At 32.3% G+C, this 20,807-nt stretch overlaps 3 protein-coding genes across 3 annotated transcripts; all 3 read left to right on the top strand.

The window, feature by feature from the left end:
- The first annotated feature begins 3,629 nt into the window (after positions 1-3,629).
- On the top strand, positions 3,630-4,761 carry LOC115975256 (abscisic stress-ripening protein 3-like). The gene is made up of 2 exons (XM_031095968.1): positions 3,630-3,889; positions 4,451-4,761. The coding sequence occupies exons 1-2, from the start codon at positions 3,743-3,745 to the stop codon at positions 4,628-4,630; spliced, it is 327 nt and encodes a 108-aa protein (XP_030951828.1). The 5' UTR covers positions 3,630-3,742; the 3' UTR covers positions 4,631-4,761.
- A 5,812-nt stretch (positions 4,762-10,573) lies between these two features.
- Positions 10,574-11,824, top strand: LOC115975255 (abscisic stress-ripening protein 3-like). The gene is made up of 2 exons (XM_031095967.1): positions 10,574-10,833; positions 11,373-11,824. The coding sequence occupies exons 1-2, from the start codon at positions 10,687-10,689 to the stop codon at positions 11,550-11,552; spliced, it is 327 nt and encodes a 108-aa protein (XP_030951827.1). The 5' UTR covers positions 10,574-10,686; the 3' UTR covers positions 11,553-11,824.
- A 2,755-nt stretch (positions 11,825-14,579) lies between these two features.
- Positions 14,580-15,447, top strand: LOC115966118. Its single transcript, XM_031085458.1, has one exon. The coding sequence runs from the start codon at positions 14,640-14,642 to the stop codon at positions 15,258-15,260; it is 621 nt and encodes a 206-aa protein (XP_030941318.1). The 5' UTR covers positions 14,580-14,639; the 3' UTR covers positions 15,261-15,447.
- The last annotated feature ends 5,360 nt before the right edge of the window (positions 15,448-20,807 follow it).

The raw sequence follows: 20,807 nt of genomic DNA, 5'->3' as shown, positions 1-20,807 counted from the left end.
TTCATATATAAATCTTTTTACAAAATTTTTTTTTACTCCGACAAAATAAATTTCTAAACACTCTGGTTATAATTTTTTTTTAAATCTAGCTAAAATAAACTTGAATATGGTCATTTTAATGCTATTTTCACTATAATTTCACAATAGAGAGTGACAATTGTAACAAGTTTTTTTTTTGACTCACAACTGACATCACTTTTTTACCCTTTTTTTTTTACTAATATATCACTTTTTTTTTTACCTACCTTTAACAACTTGCCACCTATATTTTGTGGTGAAATTTTTGTCTAAGTGTTGTGTCAATAGCACTACTCTTAAAATATTTAATTTTATAATAAAGGAAAAATATTTCAAATTTTTGTTCATTCGTTAAAAATAAATAAAACCTTCTATCTGGGACTCTAACTTACTTTTTTGTTGACAACAAAATGAAGTTATTTTTCCCTGCACTTTTCTTCTTCAATAGGAAAAAATTACACTACCGTTCCAACCAACTGATTTATATTTATATCTGTGATTTCTTTCTTCATTCTCTCTATCTCTCTTTCTCCAATCTATGTTTTCTTAACTTTTATCTTTGTTTGATCAAGTAGTTTTCCTAGCTTTTATCTCTATTTGCTCCAATTCTAAGAGAGTGATCATGTGTATGGTTAAAAAAGCATATATTTCAAAAGCAAAAATTTATATCATTTTTTTTTTCTTAGTTCACATTTACTCCTTGTCCCACTCCTAGGTTTGTTATTATTCTTCTCTATCATATATTTTATTTAATTAAAATTACTTATAAATATAATAAGTTATTATGCATTCAATCGTTGTTATCTTATTGATCTTCAAATTATTAATAAATATTTTAGACTATTACACGATATAGTTATATTGTATACTAAATTGTATATGAAAGTTCAAATATGTGTGTAAACACCCTTGAACGTTTAGACCCCCAAATTACAACTTAACCAATTCAAGCATTATGTCAAACAACTAGTGTGCGGAAACTTAACATAAGCTACAATATGGAATTGGTAAAACTATCTAAGCCAAATTAAAATCACAACCCACAGCAGATAATAAAAAGGCAAAGATAAAGAGGAAGGAAGATGCAAACACAAAGACAACACGCGATGTGTTATCGAAGAGGAAACCAAAACCCTCAGCATAAAACCTCTCCGCCGCCCTCCAAGCGATAAACAATCCACTAGAAAATATAGTTGGGATACATGGACAGCAATAGACCCTCCAAGCCTAATCTACCCAGTGTACCTAAGCCTTCCAAGCTTCTTGCTCCAACGAGGTTGCGCCGAATCTTTTTCTTTTCTAACTTCCCGGATTCCGCTACTAGACCGTAGCATCAACCAATGAAGATTGGTTCCTTCCTAACTGCTTTCCAGAAATCCAAACAGCTCTCTCACAGTAATGAAAATGGTGAGAATAAGGTTTGGTAAGACGCCTCTCAAGGATTTGACAATGGAGAGGAAGAGAGTTGAGGAATTTGAAGAGACTCTAATGTATAGATTGTGGGTGAATCAATCTTGTTTTTCTTTAGGGTTTCTCTCTCAAAATTCTCTCTGGAAGCTCTCTTACATTTGTGGGTAAAAGAGGTATTTATACTGGAGTGGGAGAGGAATGTGAAACGTCAGGTTTTATAAAACAGGGGTGGCTCGCGGCTTGACCTCGCGGCTTGACTAAGTCGCGAGATCTAGTCGCAAGATAACCGTATGGCCAATTGTCATGTTTTGTCCTGTAGTGCTCCAGCTAGCATGACTGTTCACCTTCCGGCATGCTTGGCACGTGTGCTGCATTTGGCGGCTTGCAGCCGCGAGTCACCCGCGAGGCCAAGTCGCGAGTCTCTGTTTTCTTGCACACTCTTGAGCAAACTTCACTCTATCTCACTCACTACCCTTACAACAAACCCACCTAAATACAGGGTTACTAAATGCTGAAATACAAGCAAATTTGGCACGGAATAAAGCCAATTAGATGGTTGAATAAATTCAACCTTACAGTATATAATATAGAAGTTGTATATACAAAAAAAATAAATAAATAAATAAATAATCATTTTATTTTTTAATCGCCTCCATGATCAATTCCAAGCTCTACCACTATTGACCCCCCTAAAAAACAATCTTGGAGTCGCCACTGGGGCTAAAACAAAAATTGATTATCTTGTTTTAGATGTAAAATTACTACTAATTAACATGAACTACATAGAATTTTTTTTTCTCTTTTTTTTTAGAAATTTTATAGACATGAAAAATTAGACAAAACTTTTGGCACTTGTTAACGTGGTAGATTAATAGTAATAAGTAAAAGAGTGGTGTTAGTGGTAAACCTAGATGGGAACTAGTAAAAGTTTGTTAACTCAACTCTTATTATTATTCTTTTTTTCTCTTAGAAGTGCAAAATTCACAATATTTTTTACAACAAATCTTAGGTTTTAAGTTACTTCTTATTTTCTATTTGAAAACACCACTATAATTATTTTTTTTATCATCTATAACAGGCTATAACAACTTGCTACTTAGCATTTATTGTTTAAATGTGGTGAAAAATATTGTGGATGTAGTATTTTTCTCTATTTTTTGTTTGTTTTTCATTTGGTAAAAAAAATATTATTTTATTTATTAATTATAAATAACCCTATTGGTCAAAATTTGAGACCTTTATTTTACTTAGGGCCTTCGGCGACAACTTATATTACTTCTACCATTCAGCCCGCACTACGTACAATAACTCTATTTTGATTAAAAGCGAACTCCCTACTCTCTAGAAACAAGAAGAAAAAAAATTCTAAAAAAAAAAAATCCATTTATGACACCGAAATTAACAATATAAAAAATTTATTCCACATTTTATTCTAAATAAATCACATATAGATCGAAATTATGATCCTTCCTTTATTAAAATAGTTTACCAAAACTAATCTTACGAACTCCATCTGATTTGTAATATTCTTTTGGATTCACGTAGAACTTATTGATTTGAGAAGTATAGCAACATTGTGCATGCATAATGTCAAGTTGGCATTTTTGAAGGCGGCAAAATGAACATCAAACAAAGTGTTAGTTTTGGGGGAGAGGTGTATGCTGGCTTGCTTTTGTGGGCCATGGGCTTAATTAATTTAAGCCATGGACTAATCATCATTTGAAAAATAAATAGTCTTAGCCAAATTGAAATTTTTATATAAATAAAAATGAAATTTTTTTTTTTTTTTAGTATCTCAAACGTATGATTTGCTTGTAAGATCTTTAAAGTTGTCGGGACAAAAAATGTAAACAAGAACTACAATGCCAGAAATCAATGAGAAAGGTTATCAATTGCTCTGTGATGTGGATTAAGGGTTTGGGTTAGGGTGATTATATATAGTGGTCAAATGACTAAGCCCTCCCCAGGCCGTGAATTTTCTGATCAAAGGTCAAGACTTAAGGACTAAGTTATATTTATAATCTATAATATATTGGCCTGAATTTTTGTCATCATAGGTCAAGACTTAGAGATTAAGTTTTATACATATACACACACGTTACACGCTTATAGATATATACACACACGTTACACGTTACACGTTCATGTCCTGGGGGAGGGCTTAGTCATTTGACCATGATCACCACTATATATAATCACCCTAACCCAAACCCTTAATCCACATCACACAGAACAATTAATAACCTTTCTCATTGATTTCTGGCATTGTAGTTCTTGTGCTTTCTCAAGTCACATATAATACTTTACCACCACGATGGCTTACCACCACCACCATGACCGCCATCACCACCTCAATAAAGATGAAGAAAAACCTGTTGATCATAAGAAGGAAGAGAAGCACCACAAGCATCGCGAGCACCTAGGTCAGCTTGGTGCTGTTGCTGCTGGAGCTTATGCCTTGGTAATCTTCCTCGTTTAGTAGCCATTTTTCCTTTTAATTCCATCAGTTTTTTTATATAATTGCCTGTTTACGTTTTAAAAATTGCTATTTTCATTGTATTGAAGTTTTTCTATTATTGTTACAGATACTGTTTTTGATCTCGAGTACCATGAACCAATATCTTTAATTAATCGAAAAAGGTATAGAAAATAATGTTTTTTTGGGGATCAATGAAAGATTTCATTGAAAACAAAGCACTATACAATAGCATATATGATCCTACACATAATACATATACACTAGAGAAATCAAACAAAACTTGCAGCGAAGACAAACAAACAAACCTTTTACAAATTAAAAGCAGCAAAGCTAGTATATACATAGCACTTCATTAGTTATTTAGTCATGTGTTGTGTTGGCTCTATCAGGAGTTTCTGTGAGCATGCATGCATATTTGGGATTTCTTGATGGAAATAAAATCTATGTTGAATCCAATTGACCTTAAAATTTATTTGTGTATAGTTGTTTTAGCCCTTTTCAAATTCGTACTAGAACTCTAATTTGTTTCAATTATTGTTTCAGCATGAAAAGCATAAGGCAAAGAAAGATCCAGAGCATGCCCACAAGCACAAGATAAAGGAGGAGATTGCAGCTGCAGTTGCAGTAGGAGCCGGTGGGTACGCGTCCCATGAGCATCATAAGAAGAAAGAAGCAAAGAAAGAAAAGAAGGCTCATGGAAAGAAGCACCACCATCTCTTTTAAGAGTCTATAAAATATTTATATATGTTTTGTTTTATTCAGAATATTTTAGACATGCATGTTAATCGTCAATAAGCGACTACCCCAAATAATATTATTAGGAATGAATAATGAGTTTATGAATCTCTTCTAGATGGGGTATATTCTTTTCAAAGTAGATTTTATCTAGTACTCTTGCTATGTGAAAGTTTACAGTGTCAATGTTCGGAATATAATATTTTAATCTGAGAACTTTTTCTTATTTATTTATTTTTATATAATTGAAAGATCTTTCTATATTTGAATTTCTTTTCTCTGTAAGCTTCTATTAAGTTTCTGAAGTCCTCCCTTTTAGCTTAAATTTTGCATAATAAATTCTAAGGCCCGCACCTAACCTTTAAGTAAAGGAAAGTTCCTGCGGGTTGCTTTCAAAAAAAAACTTCTGTGGGTGAATTTATTGCATACATAACAAGGATCAACATTAAGTCTGTATAGCTTTGCACTAATAACGGATGAGCTCATTACATTGATCTAAGAGTAAGTCCCTTAATGTATGCCTTTTATAAATGATATAGTTTTGGTGGATGGAATTAGAAGTGGGATTAATGCCAAATTAGAAATTTGGCAAGATGTTGTAGAATCTAAAAACTTTCAATTAAGTATAACTAAAATAGAATACAGAGAATGTAAGTTTAGTAAAAGTAGAAACAAAAATGAAAGGGAAATAATACTTAATGGTCAAGAGATGAATTATAGGATATGAGTAAGATGGATGAAGTGAAGAAGCGCATCCAATGGAAAAAGAGTGAAATGTTCAAAGTCGAGGGAACAAAAAAGGAATAGGAAACCAAAAATCACTTTGGTAGAAGTATTAAAAAAAAGACACGTCAATTAAGGAAATAATAAATAATATGGCTTTAGATATAATAGAATGGAGAAAAAGAATACATATGACAAATCCTAACTAATGAATCTTAAGGACTCATAGCACATCCCAAAATTTTGGGACTAAAGTCTTGTTATTATTGTTGTTGCATTGATCAATATGTGTGAAATGGCTACATCTCATTCTAATTTAGATGCACATTTTTGCTAAAATTAATAAAGGATTCAAGCAAAAACTGTCCTTAGAGAGGTTAGTATATATTGCTATCATACAATCAGGGGCAACTGAATGCATTTGGGGGCCTAAGCAGAGGCGGCATTATGTACTGGCCAAGGGGTTCAAATGAAACCTCTGACCTGCAATTTTTTTTTTTCATATATAAATTATTTTACAAAAATTTTTTGACTCCGATCAAATAAATTTCTAAACACTGATTATAAATTTTGTTTAAATCTAGCTAAAATAAACTTGAATATAATCATTTTAATGTTATTTTCACAATAATTTCACAATAGAGAGTAAGTGTCAATTGTAACTAGTTTTTATTTTGACTCACAACTAACAACACTTTTTAACCTTTCTTTTTTGCTAATATGTCACCTTTTTTTTTTTTTTTACCTACCTTTAACAACTTGCCACCTATATTTTGTGGTGAAATTTTTGTGCAAATGTTGTGTCAACAGCACTACTCTTAAAATATTTAATTTTATAATAAAGAAAAAATGTTTCAAATTTTTGCTCATTCGTTAAAAATAAATAAATAAACATTCTATTTGGGACTCTAACTTACTTTTTGTTGACAACAAAATGAAGTTGTTTTTCCTGCACTTTTCTTCTTCAGTAGCAAAAAATTATACTATCGTTCCAACCAACTTATTTATACTTATATCTGTGATTTCTTTCTTCATTCTCTCCATCTCTCTTTCTCCAATCTATGTTTTCTTAGCTTTTATCTTTGTTTGATCAAGTAGTTTTCTTAGCTTTTATCTCTATTTGCTCCAATTCTAAGAGAGTGACCATGTGTATGGTTAAAAAAGTGTACGCTTCAAAAGCAAAAATTTATATGAGTTTATTTTTATTCTTAGTTCACATTTACTCCTAGTCCCACTCCTAGGTTTGTTATTATTCTTCTCTATCATATATTTTATTTAATTAATATTACTTATAAATATAATAAGTTACTATGCATTCAATGGTTGTTGTCTTACTAATCTTCAAATTATTAATAAATTTCTTAGACTATTACATGATATAGTTGTATTGTATTCTAAATTGTATATAATATGAAAGTTGTATATACAAAAAAAAAATAATAATCATTTTATTTTATTTTTTAATCACCTCCATGATCAATTCCTAGCTCTACCACTATTGACACCCCTAAAAAACAATCTTGGAGCTGCCATTGGGCCTAAGACGAAAATCGATTATCTTGTTTTAGATGCAAAATTACTACAAAAATCGATTATCTTGTTTTTAGAAATTTTATAAACACAAAAAATTAGACAAAACTTTTGGCACTTGTTAACATGGCAGATTGATAGTAGTAAGTAAAAGAGTGGTGTTACTAGTAGGCCTAGATAAAAACTAGTAAAAGTTTGCTAACTCAACTCTTGTAATTATTCTTTTATTTTTCTTAGAAATGCAAAATTCACAATATTTTTCACAACAAATCTTAGGTTTTAAGTTACTTCTTGTTTTCAATTTGAAAACACCACTATTATTACTATTTTTTTCATCAATAACAGGCTATAACAATCTGTTACTTAGCATTTATTGTTTAAATGTGGTGAAAATTATTGTGGATGTAATATTTTTCTCTCTTTTTTATTTGTTTTTCATCAGGTAAAAAAAAATTATTTTATTTATTAATTATGAATAACCCTATTGGTCAAAATTTGGGGCATTTTTTTTACTTAGGGCCTTAGGCAACCACTTCTATTACTTCTACCATTCAGCCCGCACTACATACAATAACTCTATTTTGATTAAAAACGAACTCCCTACTCTCTAGAAATAAGAAAACAAAAAATTCTATATAAAAAATAAATAAATAAATGATCCATTTATGACACCGAAATTAACAATATAAAAAATTAATTCCACATTTTATCCTAAATAAATCACATATATATCGAAATTATGGTCCTTCCTTTATTAAAATATTTTACCAAAACTAATCTTACGAACTCCATCTGAGTTGTAATATTCTTTTGGATTCACGTAGAACTTATTGATTTGAGAAGTATAGCAAGATGGTGCATGCATGCATAATGTCAAGTTGGCATTTTTGAAGGCGGCAAAATGAACATCAAACAAAGGGTTAGTTTTGGGAGAGAGGGGTATGCTGGCTTGCTTTTGTGGGCATGGGCTTAAGTAATTTAAGCCATGGAATAATCATCATTTGAAAACTTTTTTTTATTTTTTTGGGGGAAAATGACTATTGGTGTAAATTTCTAGAATTCTTGAAAGAATATTTTCATTTGATTAGACTAGAGTATAATTTTTATATTGTAAATAAAATTTTTTTTTTTTAAAAAAAAAACCTAATACCAAAATTTATATATATATATATATATATATATAAACATATTCAGAAAATGATCTCATCCCATGTTCAGCTCACTTCCACTTGTTCACGGTCATATCTATATTATATTCATTGAGAATATTTCTTCAAGCCCCGTGCGTGCAAGGCAATTCACGGAAGTGAAATCACTGTGAGTGCAAATGATGGTAACTTTTTAACTATTTTAACTGTGGAGCTGTGTACCATGATTTCCGTTCAATTTTTTACCTGATGATGACATCTTTGTCATAATATTAACTGATGTAAATTTAATGATTAGCCAAGTTTTCTTCTTGATGTTGATACATTGAACCTATGGTTTCAAATAAAATTGAAATCTGTTAGATACCTATTGGATCAAAATGGAATCAAACATAAAAAATTACACATCCCCTAGCAAAGAAATTTGAGCTTGGTCTGTTTCTCAATTGTCGTTTCCAACTGTTTTTACTTTACCTAACTCTTATTCTATTCCTTTACCTTGGATCATTTCAATTTTTTCTTAAATAATTGTCCCAACGGTCCAATTTACATGGCACCGTTTCAAGTTTCTGAAAAAATCACAGGCCTTAAAATGTCTCTTCTGACACACCGTCATTGTCTCTCCACTAGTGTTTGGTTATAGGTTCTACAACTTAAATATGTGCTTGAGTTTGTGAACGAAGGTGTAGAAAATTTTGCAATGGGGAACTGTTCTCTCAAAGGAGTCACTGGGGTCTGTCACAACTCTATCCGGGTTTTGACGGCTTCCGGAGCTGTATTAGATTTCAAAGGCCGGATTAAAGCTTGGGACATCCTCAATGATCGCCCGGGGTATGGCATTTTCCAGCTTAATCACCATTGCAAGACCTTGAGTGCTTAATTAGTGGCAGATTGTATTATCTACTTCCACTAAGCAAGGAGCATAAGCTTTGCAAAAATGGGGTCACTGAACAAGTGCAAAACATTGGGATCATTGAGCAATTGGAGGTTGAGTGGATGAGTGTGGTTGAGCCAGCTAAGATGTCATCATAGGCTGAGTGTGGTTGAGCCAGCTCCTGAAGTCCTGCCAGCGGTTGGAGATGGAGTTTGGAGAGTGAAGTTGGTGATTGACACAAAACAATTGGAGGAAATCTTGTCAGAACAAGTGAATACTGAGGCATTGATTGAGAAAATGAGAATGGTTGCAAGCTGTGCTAGCCTAACACCAAAGTGAACAGCGAGTGCTTGGGAATGAGTTGGAAGCCAACCCTCCTGAACGTTTTCAAGTTTAATTTCCACTTGATAATAAAAGCCAAGTTTCATGCCTATGCTTAACTTTATTTTCTTTTCGCTTAGAGTACCTCTAATTCTCTCATGAGTTTGTTCTACTGTCCCAAGAGCAAACCAATCTTGTCTTGTACAATTAATGAGGGAAATGGGAAAGATGTTAAGTTGCTTGGTTAGGAAACTAAGAAACATACTCAAGTTCAACGGTGATGGCAGAGCAGTGGCTAATGACTCAACTCCAGCGATCGGTGTCAGCAATCTGGTGGCAGAAGACGCCTTACTGATGATCGATGCTGGCAGTTCGATGGTCGGAGACACCACATCGGCGACCAATGACCAAAATCGCGACCCCGCAACTAGTGTCGAAGGTCCGATAATTGAAGATGTCATTTTGTCAATCGATGTTGGTGGTCCAGTCACTTAAGATACTGCTCCGACAGTGATTGTTAGTAGTCCGATCGTCAAAGCTATTGCTCTGACTGCCAGTTCTAGTGGTCTAGTCACCGAACCTTTGGTACCAACGACTTTGGTGTTGAGCCATCGCTTTGATGATTTACTTGAAAATTTTTACTTGTCATACTTAACACCTAAAAATATTTTACTAACAATATTTTATACATAAAATTTTTTACATATAAACATATTTTACTTCAAAACAAACATAAGGTAAATATACAAATTGAATTTCAATTGAATACCTGTTACAAAAGCCTAGATTATGCTATTTAATTCTAAGTGCAAAGTCATGTGGCTTAAGCTAAACTACCTTACAACTATAAGTTTGGTAATTCTTTAATTAAATAGTCTTAGCCAAATTGAAATTTTTATATAAATAAAAATGAAATTTTTTTTTTTTTAAGTATCTCAAACGTATGATTTGCTTGTAAGATCTTTAAAGTTGTCGGGACAAAAAAATGTAAACAAGAACTACAATGCCAGAAATCAATGAGAAAGGTTATCAATTGCTCTGTGATGTGGATTAAGGGTTTGGGTTAGGGTGATTATATATAGTGGTCAAAGGACTAAGCCCTCCCCAGGCCGTGAATTTTCTGATCAAAGGTCAAGACTTAAGGACTAAGTTATATTTATAATCTATAATATATTGGCCTGAATTTTTGTCATCATAGGTCAAGACTTAGAGATTAAGTTTTATATATATACACACACGTTACACGCTTATAGATACATACACACACGTTACACGTTACACGTTACACGTTCATGTCCTGGGGGAGGGCTTAGTCATTTGACCATGATCACCACTATATAATCACCCTTAATCCACACCACACAGAGCAATTAATAACCTTTCTCATTGATTTCTGGCATTGTAGTTCTTGTGCTTTCTCAAGTCACATATAATACTTTACCACCACGATGGCTTACCACCACCACCATGACCGCCATCACCACCTCAATAAAGATGAAGAAAAACCTGTTGATCATAAGAAGGAAGAGAAGCACCACAAGCATCGCGAGCACCTAGGTCAGCTTGGTGCTGTTGCTGCTGGAGCTTATGCCTTGGTAATCTTCCTCGTCTAGTAGCCATTTTTCCTTTTAATTCCATCAGTTTTTTTATATAATTGCCTGTTTACGTTTTAAAAATTGCTATTTTCATTGTATTGAAGTTTTTCTATTATTGTTACAGATACTGTTTTTGATCTCGAGTAGCATGAACCAATATCTTTAATTAATCGAAAACGCTATAGAAAAGAATGTTTTTTTGGGGATCAATGAGAGATTTCATTGAAAACAAAGCACTATACAATAGCATATATGATCCTACACATCATACACATACACTGGAGAAAACAATCAAAACTTGCTGCGAAGACAAACAAACCAACCTTTTACATATTAAAAGCAGCAAAGCCAGTATATACATAGCACTTCATTAGTTATTAAGTCATGTGTTGTGCATGCATGCATATTCGGGATTTCTTGATGGAAATAAAATCTATCTATGTTGAATCCAATTGACCTTAAAATTTCTTTGTGTGTAGTTGTTTTAGCGCTTTTCAAATTCGTACTATAACTCTAATTTGTTTCAATTATTGTTTCAGCATGAAAAGCAGAAGGCAAAGAAAGATCCAGAGCATGCCCACAAGCACAAGATAAAGGAGGAGATTGCAGCAGCAGTTGCAGTAGGAGCCGGTGGGTATGCGTTCCATGAGCATCATAAGAAGAAAGAAGCAAAGAAAGAAGAGAAGGCTCATGGAAAGAAGCACCACCATCTCTTTTAAGAGTCTATAAAATATTTATATATGTTTTGTTTTATTCAGAATATTTGAGACATGTTAATCGTCAAGAAGCGACTACCTGCAAATAATATTATTAGGAATAAATAATGAGTTTATGAATCTCTTCTAGATGGGGTATATTCTTTTCAAAGTAGATTTTATCTAGTACTCTTGCTACGTGAAATTTTACAGTGTCAATGTTCAGAATATAATATTGTAATCTGGGAACTTTTCCTTATTTATTTATTTTTATATAATTGAAAGATCTTTCTATATTCGAGTTTCTTTTCTCTGTAATCTTCTATGAAGTTTCTGAAGTCCTCCCTTTTCGCTTAAATTTTGCATAATTAATTCTAAGGCCCGCACCTAACCTTTATGTAGAGGCAAGTTCCAGCGGGTTGCTTTCAAAAAAAAAAAAATTTCTATGGGTGAATTTATTGCATACATAACAAGGATCAACATTAAGTCTATATATCTTTGCACTAATAACGGATGAGCTCATTACATTGATCTAAGAGTAAGTCCCTTAATGTATGTCTTTTATAGATGATATAGTTTTGGTGGATGGAATTAGAAGTGGGATTAATGCCAAATTAGAAATTTGGCAAGATGTTGTAGAATCTAAAAACTTTTAATTAAGTATGACTAAAATAGAATACAGAGAATGTAAGTTTAGTAAAAGTAGAAACAAAAATGAAAGGGCAATAATACTTAATGGTCAAGAGATAAATTATAGGATATGAGCAAGGTGGATGAAGTGGAGAAGCGCATCCAGTGGAAGAAGAGTGAAATGATCAAAGTCGAGGGACCAAAAAAGGTATAGGAAAACAAAAATAACTTTGGTAGAAGTAATAAAAAATAGACATGTCAATTAAGGAAGTAATAAATAATATGACTTTAGATATAATAGAATGGAGGAAAAGAATGCATATGGCAAACCCTAACTAATTAATCTTGAGGACTCATAGCACATCCCAAAATTTTGGGACTAAAGTTTTGTTATTATTGTTGTTGCATTGATCAATATGCGTGAAATGGCTACATCTCATTCTAATTTAGATGCACATTTTTGCTAAAATTAATTAAGGTTTCAAGCAAAAGCTATCCTTAGAAAGGTTAGTATATATTGCTATTATACAATCAAGGGCAGCTGATTACATTTGAGAGCCTAAGGCGAAAATCGATTATCTTATTTTAAATGCAAAATTACTACTAATTAACATTAATTACGTATAATTTTTTCTTTTTCTTTTAGAAATTTTATAGATACAAAAAATTAGACAAAACTTTTGGCACTAGTTACTGTAGCAAATTGATAGTAGTAAGTAAAAGAATGGTGCTAGTGGTAGACCTAAATGAGAGTTAGTAAAAGCTCAACTCTTATTATTATTCTTTTTTTTTTCTTAGAAGTGCAAAATTCACTATATTTTTCACAACAAATCTTAGGTTTTAAGTTGTTTTTGTTTTCTATTTGAAAACACCACTATAATTTTTTTTTTTTTTTTTGTCATCAATAATAGGCTGTAACAACCTGTTATTGTGAACATAGTATTTTTTTCTCTTTTTTGTTTGTTCTTCATTTGGTAAAAAAATTATTATTTTATTTATTGATTATAAATAGTCCTATTGGTCAAAATTTGGGGCCTTTTTTTTACTTAGAGCTTTAGGTGACCACTTCTATTACTTCTACCGTTCAGCCTGCACTACATACAATAACTCTATTTTGATTAAAAACGAACTCCCTACTCTCTAGAAATAAGAAAAAAAATTCTAAAAAAAAAAAAATCCATTTATGACACCGAAATTAACAAAATAAAAAATTAATTCCACATTTTATCCTAAATAAATCACATATAGATCGAAATTATGATCCTTTTAATTCCTTTATTAAAATAGTTTACCAAAACTAATCTTACGAACTCCATCTGAGTTGTAATATTCTTTTGGATTCACGTAGAACTTATTGATTTGAGAAGTATAGCAACATGGTGCATGCATAATGTCAAGTTGGCATTTTTGAAGGCGGCAAAATGAACATCAAACAAAGGGTTAGTTTTGGGGGAGAGGGGTATATATGCTGGCTTGCTTTTGTGGGCCATGGGCTTAATTAATTTAAGCCATGGACTAATCATCATTTGAAAACTTTTTTTTTTTTTTTTTTTGGGGTGAAAAAAGGCTATTGGTGTAAATTTTTAGAATTCTTGAAACAATATTTTCATTTGATTAAGTTAGAATAGAATTATTCTATTGTTAAAAAAAAAAAATTTTAAAAAAAAAAAACCTGATACCAAAATTCAAAAATGAATAAAAAAATTGTGCATAAAATGAAATTAATACCCAAAAAAAAGTTGAGATTTTGTATAAATGATAAAATAAAACACAAATTTAAACTGATATATATATATATATATATATATATAAAAACATATTCAGAAAAGGATCTCATCCCATATTCAACTCACTTCCACTTGTTCACAGTCATATCTATATTATATTCATTGAGAATATTGCTTCAAGTCCCGTGAGTGCAAGGCACTTCACGGAATAGAAATCACTGTGAGTGCAAATGATAGTAACTTTTTAATTATTTTAACTGTGGAACTGTGCACCATGATTTCCGTTCAATTTTTTACCTGATGATGACATCTTTGTCATTATATTAACTGATGTAAAGTCAATGATTAGCCAAGTTTTCTTCTTGATGTTGATACATTGAACCTATGGTTTCAAATAAAATTGAAATCTGTTAGATACCTATTGGATCAAAATGGAATCAAACATAAAAAATTACACATCCCCTAGCAAAGAAATTTGAGCTTAGTCTGCTTCTCAATTGTCGTTTCCTACTGTTTTTACTTTCCCTATCTAACTCTTATTCTATTCCTTTACCTTGGATCATTTCAATTTTTGCTTAAATAATTGTCCCAACGGTCCAATTCACATGGCACCGTTTCAAGTTTTTGAAAAAATCACAGGCCTTAAAATGTCTCTTCTGACACACACCGTCATTGTCTCTCCACTAGTGTTTGCTTATAGGTTCTACAACTTAAATATGTGCTTGAGTTTGTGAAAGGTGTAGAAAATTTTGCAATGGGGAACTGTTCTCTCAAAGGGGTCACTGGGGTTTGTCACAACTCTATCCGGGTTTTGACGGATTCCGGAGCTGTATTAGATTTCAAAGGGCCGATTAAAGCTCGGGACATCCTCGATGATCACCCAGGATATGGCATTTTCCGGCAGGGCCAAGCTTCATCACCATTGCAAGACCTTGAGTGCTTAATTAGTGGCAGATTGTATTATCTACTTCCACTAAGCAAGGAGCATAAGCTTTGCAAAAATGGGGTCACTGAGCAAGTGAAAAACATTGGGATCATTGAGCAATTGGAGGCTGAGTGGATGAGTGTGGTTGAGCCAGCTAAGATGTCATCATATGCTGCATCAGATTTTGTTGATAACTTAGCAAATGGTTCAGCTCTTGAAGTCCTGCCAACGGTTGGAGATGGAGTTTGGAGAGTGAAGTTGGCGATTGACACAAAACAATTGGAGGAAATCTTGTCAGAACAAGTGAATACTGAGGCATTGATTGAGAAAATGAGAATGGTTGCAAGCTCTGCCAGCCTAACACCAAAGAGAACAAAGAGCGCTTGGGGAATGAGTTGGAAGCCAACCCTCCTGAACCTTTTCAAGTTGCCACTTGATAATGGCAAATAAAAGCCAAGTTTCCTGCCTATGCTTAACTCTATTTTCTTTGCTCTTAGAGTACCTCTAATTATCTCATGAGTTTGTTCTACTGTCCCAAGAGCAAACCAATCTTGTCTTGTACATGTTATATATAAAGTCTTTGATTTTGTTTATTTTTTCTAATGTTGTTATTTAAACTTTTGAAAGATTATAATTTCAAGTTAATATTCTAATATATTTTTTATTTTGGTTTAAGGTTACAAATAATGTTAAATTAAGTTAGTTTAAACTATTTAGAATTTACCGTAATAAAGCAACCCAACATAAAACAAATTTAATTAAATTAAGTTTGATCTTCTTTAAACAAGTTTTAATTAAATTAGATCAATTATTTTCTTCAAATTCTCTAAATTTTTATTTATTTATTAAAACTATTAATAATTAAACTTGAAATTGTTCGGGGTTAGCCACTAATTATAATGTAAATGAATTTTGTTAATGACAAAAACGTGGGCTTATGCATCATCCTCAAATTTTTGTTGGGGCTTGTACACTAGTTTTCTTTATTTATTTTTAAATCAGCTTATACACTAGTATGGGTGAGTGATATGTAGAAAATTTAAGGTCAGCTCAAAATTGCTAATATAGTTTTTGAACTTAGGTTTTATTAATATCTTTTTTACTAGTTGTTAAAAAAAATTGATCTTCAATTATTATTTGACACTTTCATAACAAACTCATAGCAAGTTTTCTTTATGTGAGACAATTTAGGGTATTGGCTCAATATTTTAGGGATTTTGTTGAAGATGAGGGACAATGCAAAACCCACATCTGTCTTGTAGCTCTCTCAAGCTCATTGGAGCTTTCAATATGGCATTGGCTGATTAGGGGATCAAAAGTTGACAGAATTTTTTGGATGCCAAGCCATATTTGGTCTTGCTGCATTAACTGAGATACCAACAGATAAGTTGGTTGAGCTTCATCACTTCTGGGTTTGGGAATGAATCCTGAAAGTATGGGAACCAAGGGTTCTCCCAGATTCTATTGCTATTTCCATTGCCAATTTGAATACAGGCTACTTTGGTATTACCTTTTCGGCTTCTTCAATATTGCACCATGTCCATGAAGCTTTGTGAGAGTTCTTGCAATTTAGCTAGTTTGCTTCACCCTTATATTTCGAAACCAGAAGTTTGGTGCATAGGCCGTTCTTCGAGGTTAAGACCATCCAAGCCATTTTTACCACATTGAAATCTCCAAATCTTCTAAATCCCGGCCTCCTGATTTTCTGATTGACATAAATTTGACCCAGCCATAGGTGTTTGAAACTTGTTGGAATCTTTCCGGGTTCCAACAAAATTTAGTTAAAAATTGCATCCAACTGCTCAAAGTCCCTTGGGAAGGATAAATGCTGATGCAGTCATGGTATAGGATGGAGTGGTCTATGCCACAGCATTGTTAAGGATGACCCGTCCAGCCCAGGAATAGATTCTGGTTTTTCCAACCACTTGTTTTGCCTTCTAGCCTCTATAAAATAAGCAAAATCCTTCTTTTTGTTGTTAGAGAGGAACAGTAGGACTCCCACATATTTTGTGTCTGACAGAGTTTCTCTAGTCCAAACACATTCTAGATTTCCTTAAGAAACTGGTTGTGGACTCCTTTTGAAGCAAAAAATCCCAGTCTTGTCCAAACTAACACATTGATATAACCAAGCACAGTAAGTATCGAGGCATTCTGTGAGTTTGCTTACCCTGGCATAATTTCTGTTGCTTTGTCTCATAAGTGCAAAGCACATGCCAAAATACCTAAAAATGATCAATATGAGAGTTTTGTCCAAAATTGTTGCTTTCTTTCTTGATCAAGAAATTCCTTCCCAATTGAAAATGTGGTTCAAATCAAAACAAAATTTGTGCTCAATCACATAGGCTCTCGCGTAAAATCATAATTTAAAAGTTTTAAATATAAAATATAACTTGAACCTAAGATGTAGCTTGTTCATAACAGATTGCATCTATTGAAATCATTTATCAACATATATCACATTTAAGGAACCAAATAGGGTGTCTACAAGTATGCCTCTCTTTGGCAGAGGTCATGAGTGGGGGGAGTGCATATGCATATGAGCAATGAAATAGTGAACATTGAAGCAAAAGCAAACGAAAAAGCATGAGACCATAACTTTACTACTGATGATAAAGAGCTATTTGCCACAAAGAAAGGGAAAAACATATTTGGCACAAAGAATGGAGATAGGTATTTATACATTACCCTATAAAAATTGTGCTGAGGCAGTGAAAGGACTGGCTTTTCATTTTAAGCCTGAGCAAGCTTCCTTTCAGCAGAACTCAAGTGAAGATCCTCGGGGTTAAATACTGCAACCACAATTAACTTTTCTCTAAAAGGAACAGTGCAATCTTTTGGAAATCCTTTAATCTTCTCCATATCATCCTCGATTAAATTCTATAAGACAAACAGTCAAACAGAAATTTTCAAACTGAATTGTTGTACCAACAAAACCATAGGGTGAAAGATTATATTCAATGACAAAAAGCCCATGTAGCCTTACTTGTAAATTTATCAATGCATAATGCCATTGAATTTTTTTATAATTCTCCAATAACACCCCCCCCCCCAAAAAAAAAAATCCTTGGACATTAGAGTGTCCCCTATATTGAGAAAGAGGACCTGCAACTATTAACTATAATATAGCTAAAATCCCAATGCTGCAGTACTTATAATAGGTTCCATTTTTTCTTTTGATAAGTACTTATAAAGGTTCCATTAAATGATAATGACCATTCATCAGAAAAAGCCATATGATCTATGCAAAATATACATGTAAAAAAAAACTGTTCTCAAATTAATCATTCAGACTCTCTTTAAACTACTAAATTTCACAAAACATTGATATCTTTTTTTGATAAGTACAAAACATTGATATCTTCTTCTCACATTGCCCTCCTTCCTGATTTGTAATTGTTGAATGGTCGATGTGTCTCCATCATTCTAGCCAGCCTATATTATACTCCAATCTGGTATTCCCTACCCAAGATTAAGAACTGCTGTCTATTTTAATCTGTTTGACCCACCCAGTGAGTTAGAAGATATCTAACATCACCTTATCATATTTTGAAATTGCAATACCAAAATGGCAACATTTTAAGAACTGTATATAAGAATGGAAAACTCTTCATTGTACTTCAAAGTGAACAGTCTGATGAATCTGAACTATCCATTGTAATATTTAATTCCTAATAGTAACATCCTCATACAAAGCTATTGATACAATGCAAAAAGGCTAGAATGAAAGGCAACAATTTCATAGATTGAAAGCATAGGAAGGCATTATTGCTGATTTTAGATGTAATCGTTTGAAATGATTTATAATATCTGAACATTGAAAATGTAATTTACCCTTGGCATTAACTACCTTCCAACTGTACTATATGATCAAACAAACCGTCAAGACTCCACTTACAAGTATCTTGATCCGATTTTTCTAGTTAATCACAGAAAAGGGTATCCACCATTGTCTTTCTAACATGAAAGGAAATTGTTTGAAATCACATGAAACAAGCTAAAGATTCATGTACATACAACAGAATAATGCTAAAGATTCACAATTTACTAATAATATAGCAGAAGAAAGAGCACTAACTATGTAGCCATTGCAATCAACAACAACAACAACAAAAAATCCTCTCTACAAATCTATATAAACAAATCCAATCCACATTTACACCTTTGAAATCAATAATGATGGTCACCACGACCACAACAATTATACAAGCCACTGCCCAATCAGCCCAAAATAAAATAAAATAACTCATTTTCTACATCCCAATTGAAAGTCAACCAAACAAACATTAACACCATGGGAATCAACAATGAAGGTCACCATGACCACGACAATGATAAAACACACATACATACAACAGGGTAATAATCATTGCAATGAAAAAAAAAAAAAAAAAAAAACCTCTATGGCTACAATAACACCATGGAAATCAACAATACGGTCATCATAAACATAAAAGTTGTTGAAAAATAAAACATTTTCGAGCTCAACTTGAACCTCCTGCAACTTCTCCTTCTTTCTTTCCTTTTGGTTTTAGGCTTTGCAGAACCTGGAAAAGAACAGATAGAGATTGAGAGAGCGTAAGAGAGACACCAGAGACTCTGAGTGAGAATGACAAATACGACGACGTTGTAGTATTACATGGTACTCGAATAAATCTCTCCCTTAATGGGCCGATTTCTTTTTTTTCTTTTTTCTTGGGTAATCATCTTAAGGGCTGTCAAACCAAACCTTATGGGCCTGATAATAAATCTAGTATGGGTTGCACCAACCTGTTTACAAACAAATAAAACAAGCCACTTTAGACATTGAGGCCATTTGGTTGGAGATTTTTAGGTATGTTGTTCAGTTTTTAGTGTTAAGAAAATACGTATTTGAGTGTTATAGAAATATGTATCGAAAGTGTTATTGTTATTTAAACACTAAAAACTGTTATTTAAATACTAGTACTAAACAGCCCCTCAGCATTTAGATTCATGATTTATCAATTTATGTATCACTTTTATTTCTTATCTTATCTAAATTATGTTGGGAGATAAATAGATAATACTTTGGGAGACTTCAAATGAAGGCTATTTTTAAGAGTAAAATTAATGAATATAAAAAATTTCTCTTCCCATTAATACTATAGATAGATGCTTTTGTGCTATTATTAATATTATTATTATTATTATTATTATTATTTGGTTGAAGAAAAACACATAGAGATAAAGAGAAAGAGATTTATGCTCTACCAATTGTGGTATGTCATGTGTTTGATTTTCTTTCCATTTTAAACTCTAGTTACTTTATAATGAAAGTAAAAAAGAATATATGTCAAGTTGTAATTGATAAAGTATAAAGTGAAACACAAAAAAAATGGGACAAAGGATTTGTATTTGTAAAACGTGAATATATTCAATGTATTTATGTTCACTAATCTAAAAAAAAATGTATTTTCTATAGAAAGATACTAAAAATTATAGAATATTCTCATAGTACAATAAGTATGTATTCGGTACTCCATCTCACACGAAGTATGTGTTTGACTATGTGAGGAGAAAGAGTATGCATTTATTATATCTCTTTTTGAGTCTGAATTTGACAAGGATGGGGTGTAAAACCCATGTTTTACACCACCCAATAAGTGATTGTCACATCAGCATTTTACTTAAAATTCAATACATCTTACCATACCTAATAACATCTCAATAAACTCTCAATTTGGTTATATTTATATATGGATGTTAGAATTGATTGAGTGTGATTGTGATTGTGCTTATTCTTAAATATATGATAAGATGATGTGGCATGTTGGGATTAAAGGGGTAAAACATTAATTTTACACCACATCCTTACAAAATTTAATCTCTTTCAAGAATGCTCAACTTTTTTTTTTTTTTTGAGAAACAAACCCGCTTATTAAAATAAATTGGCTGCATCAGACTGAATTACAACGAAAACTAGTGGTGGAACATTTTCCATCCACACAACAAAGTCAAAAATATTTGAAGCATATCGCG

This window comes from Quercus lobata, chromosome 2 (genome assembly GCF_001633185.2).
Source record: "Quercus lobata isolate SW786 chromosome 2, ValleyOak3.0 Primary Assembly, whole genome shotgun sequence".
NCBI lineage: Eukaryota > Viridiplantae > Streptophyta > Magnoliopsida > Fagales > Fagaceae > Quercus > Quercus lobata.
Note: the sequence above shows the minus strand (reverse complement) of the source record. Positions and strands in the feature narration are given on the sequence as shown.

Coding starts and splice junctions, on each gene's coding strand:
- LOC115975256 (XM_031095968.1), top strand. CDS start 3,743: ATGGCTTACCACCACCACCATGACCGCCATCACCACCTCAATAAAGAT. Junction 3,890..4,450: donor CTGCTGGAGCTTATGCCTTG/GTAATCTTCCTC, acceptor TTATTGTTTCAG/CATGAAAAGCATAAGGCAAA.
- LOC115975255 (XM_031095967.1), top strand. CDS start 10,687: ATGGCTTACCACCACCACCATGACCGCCATCACCACCTCAATAAAGAT. Junction 10,834..11,372: donor CTGCTGGAGCTTATGCCTTG/GTAATCTTCCTC, acceptor TTATTGTTTCAG/CATGAAAAGCAGAAGGCAAA.
- LOC115966118 (XM_031085458.1), top strand. CDS start 14,640: ATGGGGAACTGTTCTCTCAAAGGGGTCACTGGGGTTTGTCACAACTCT.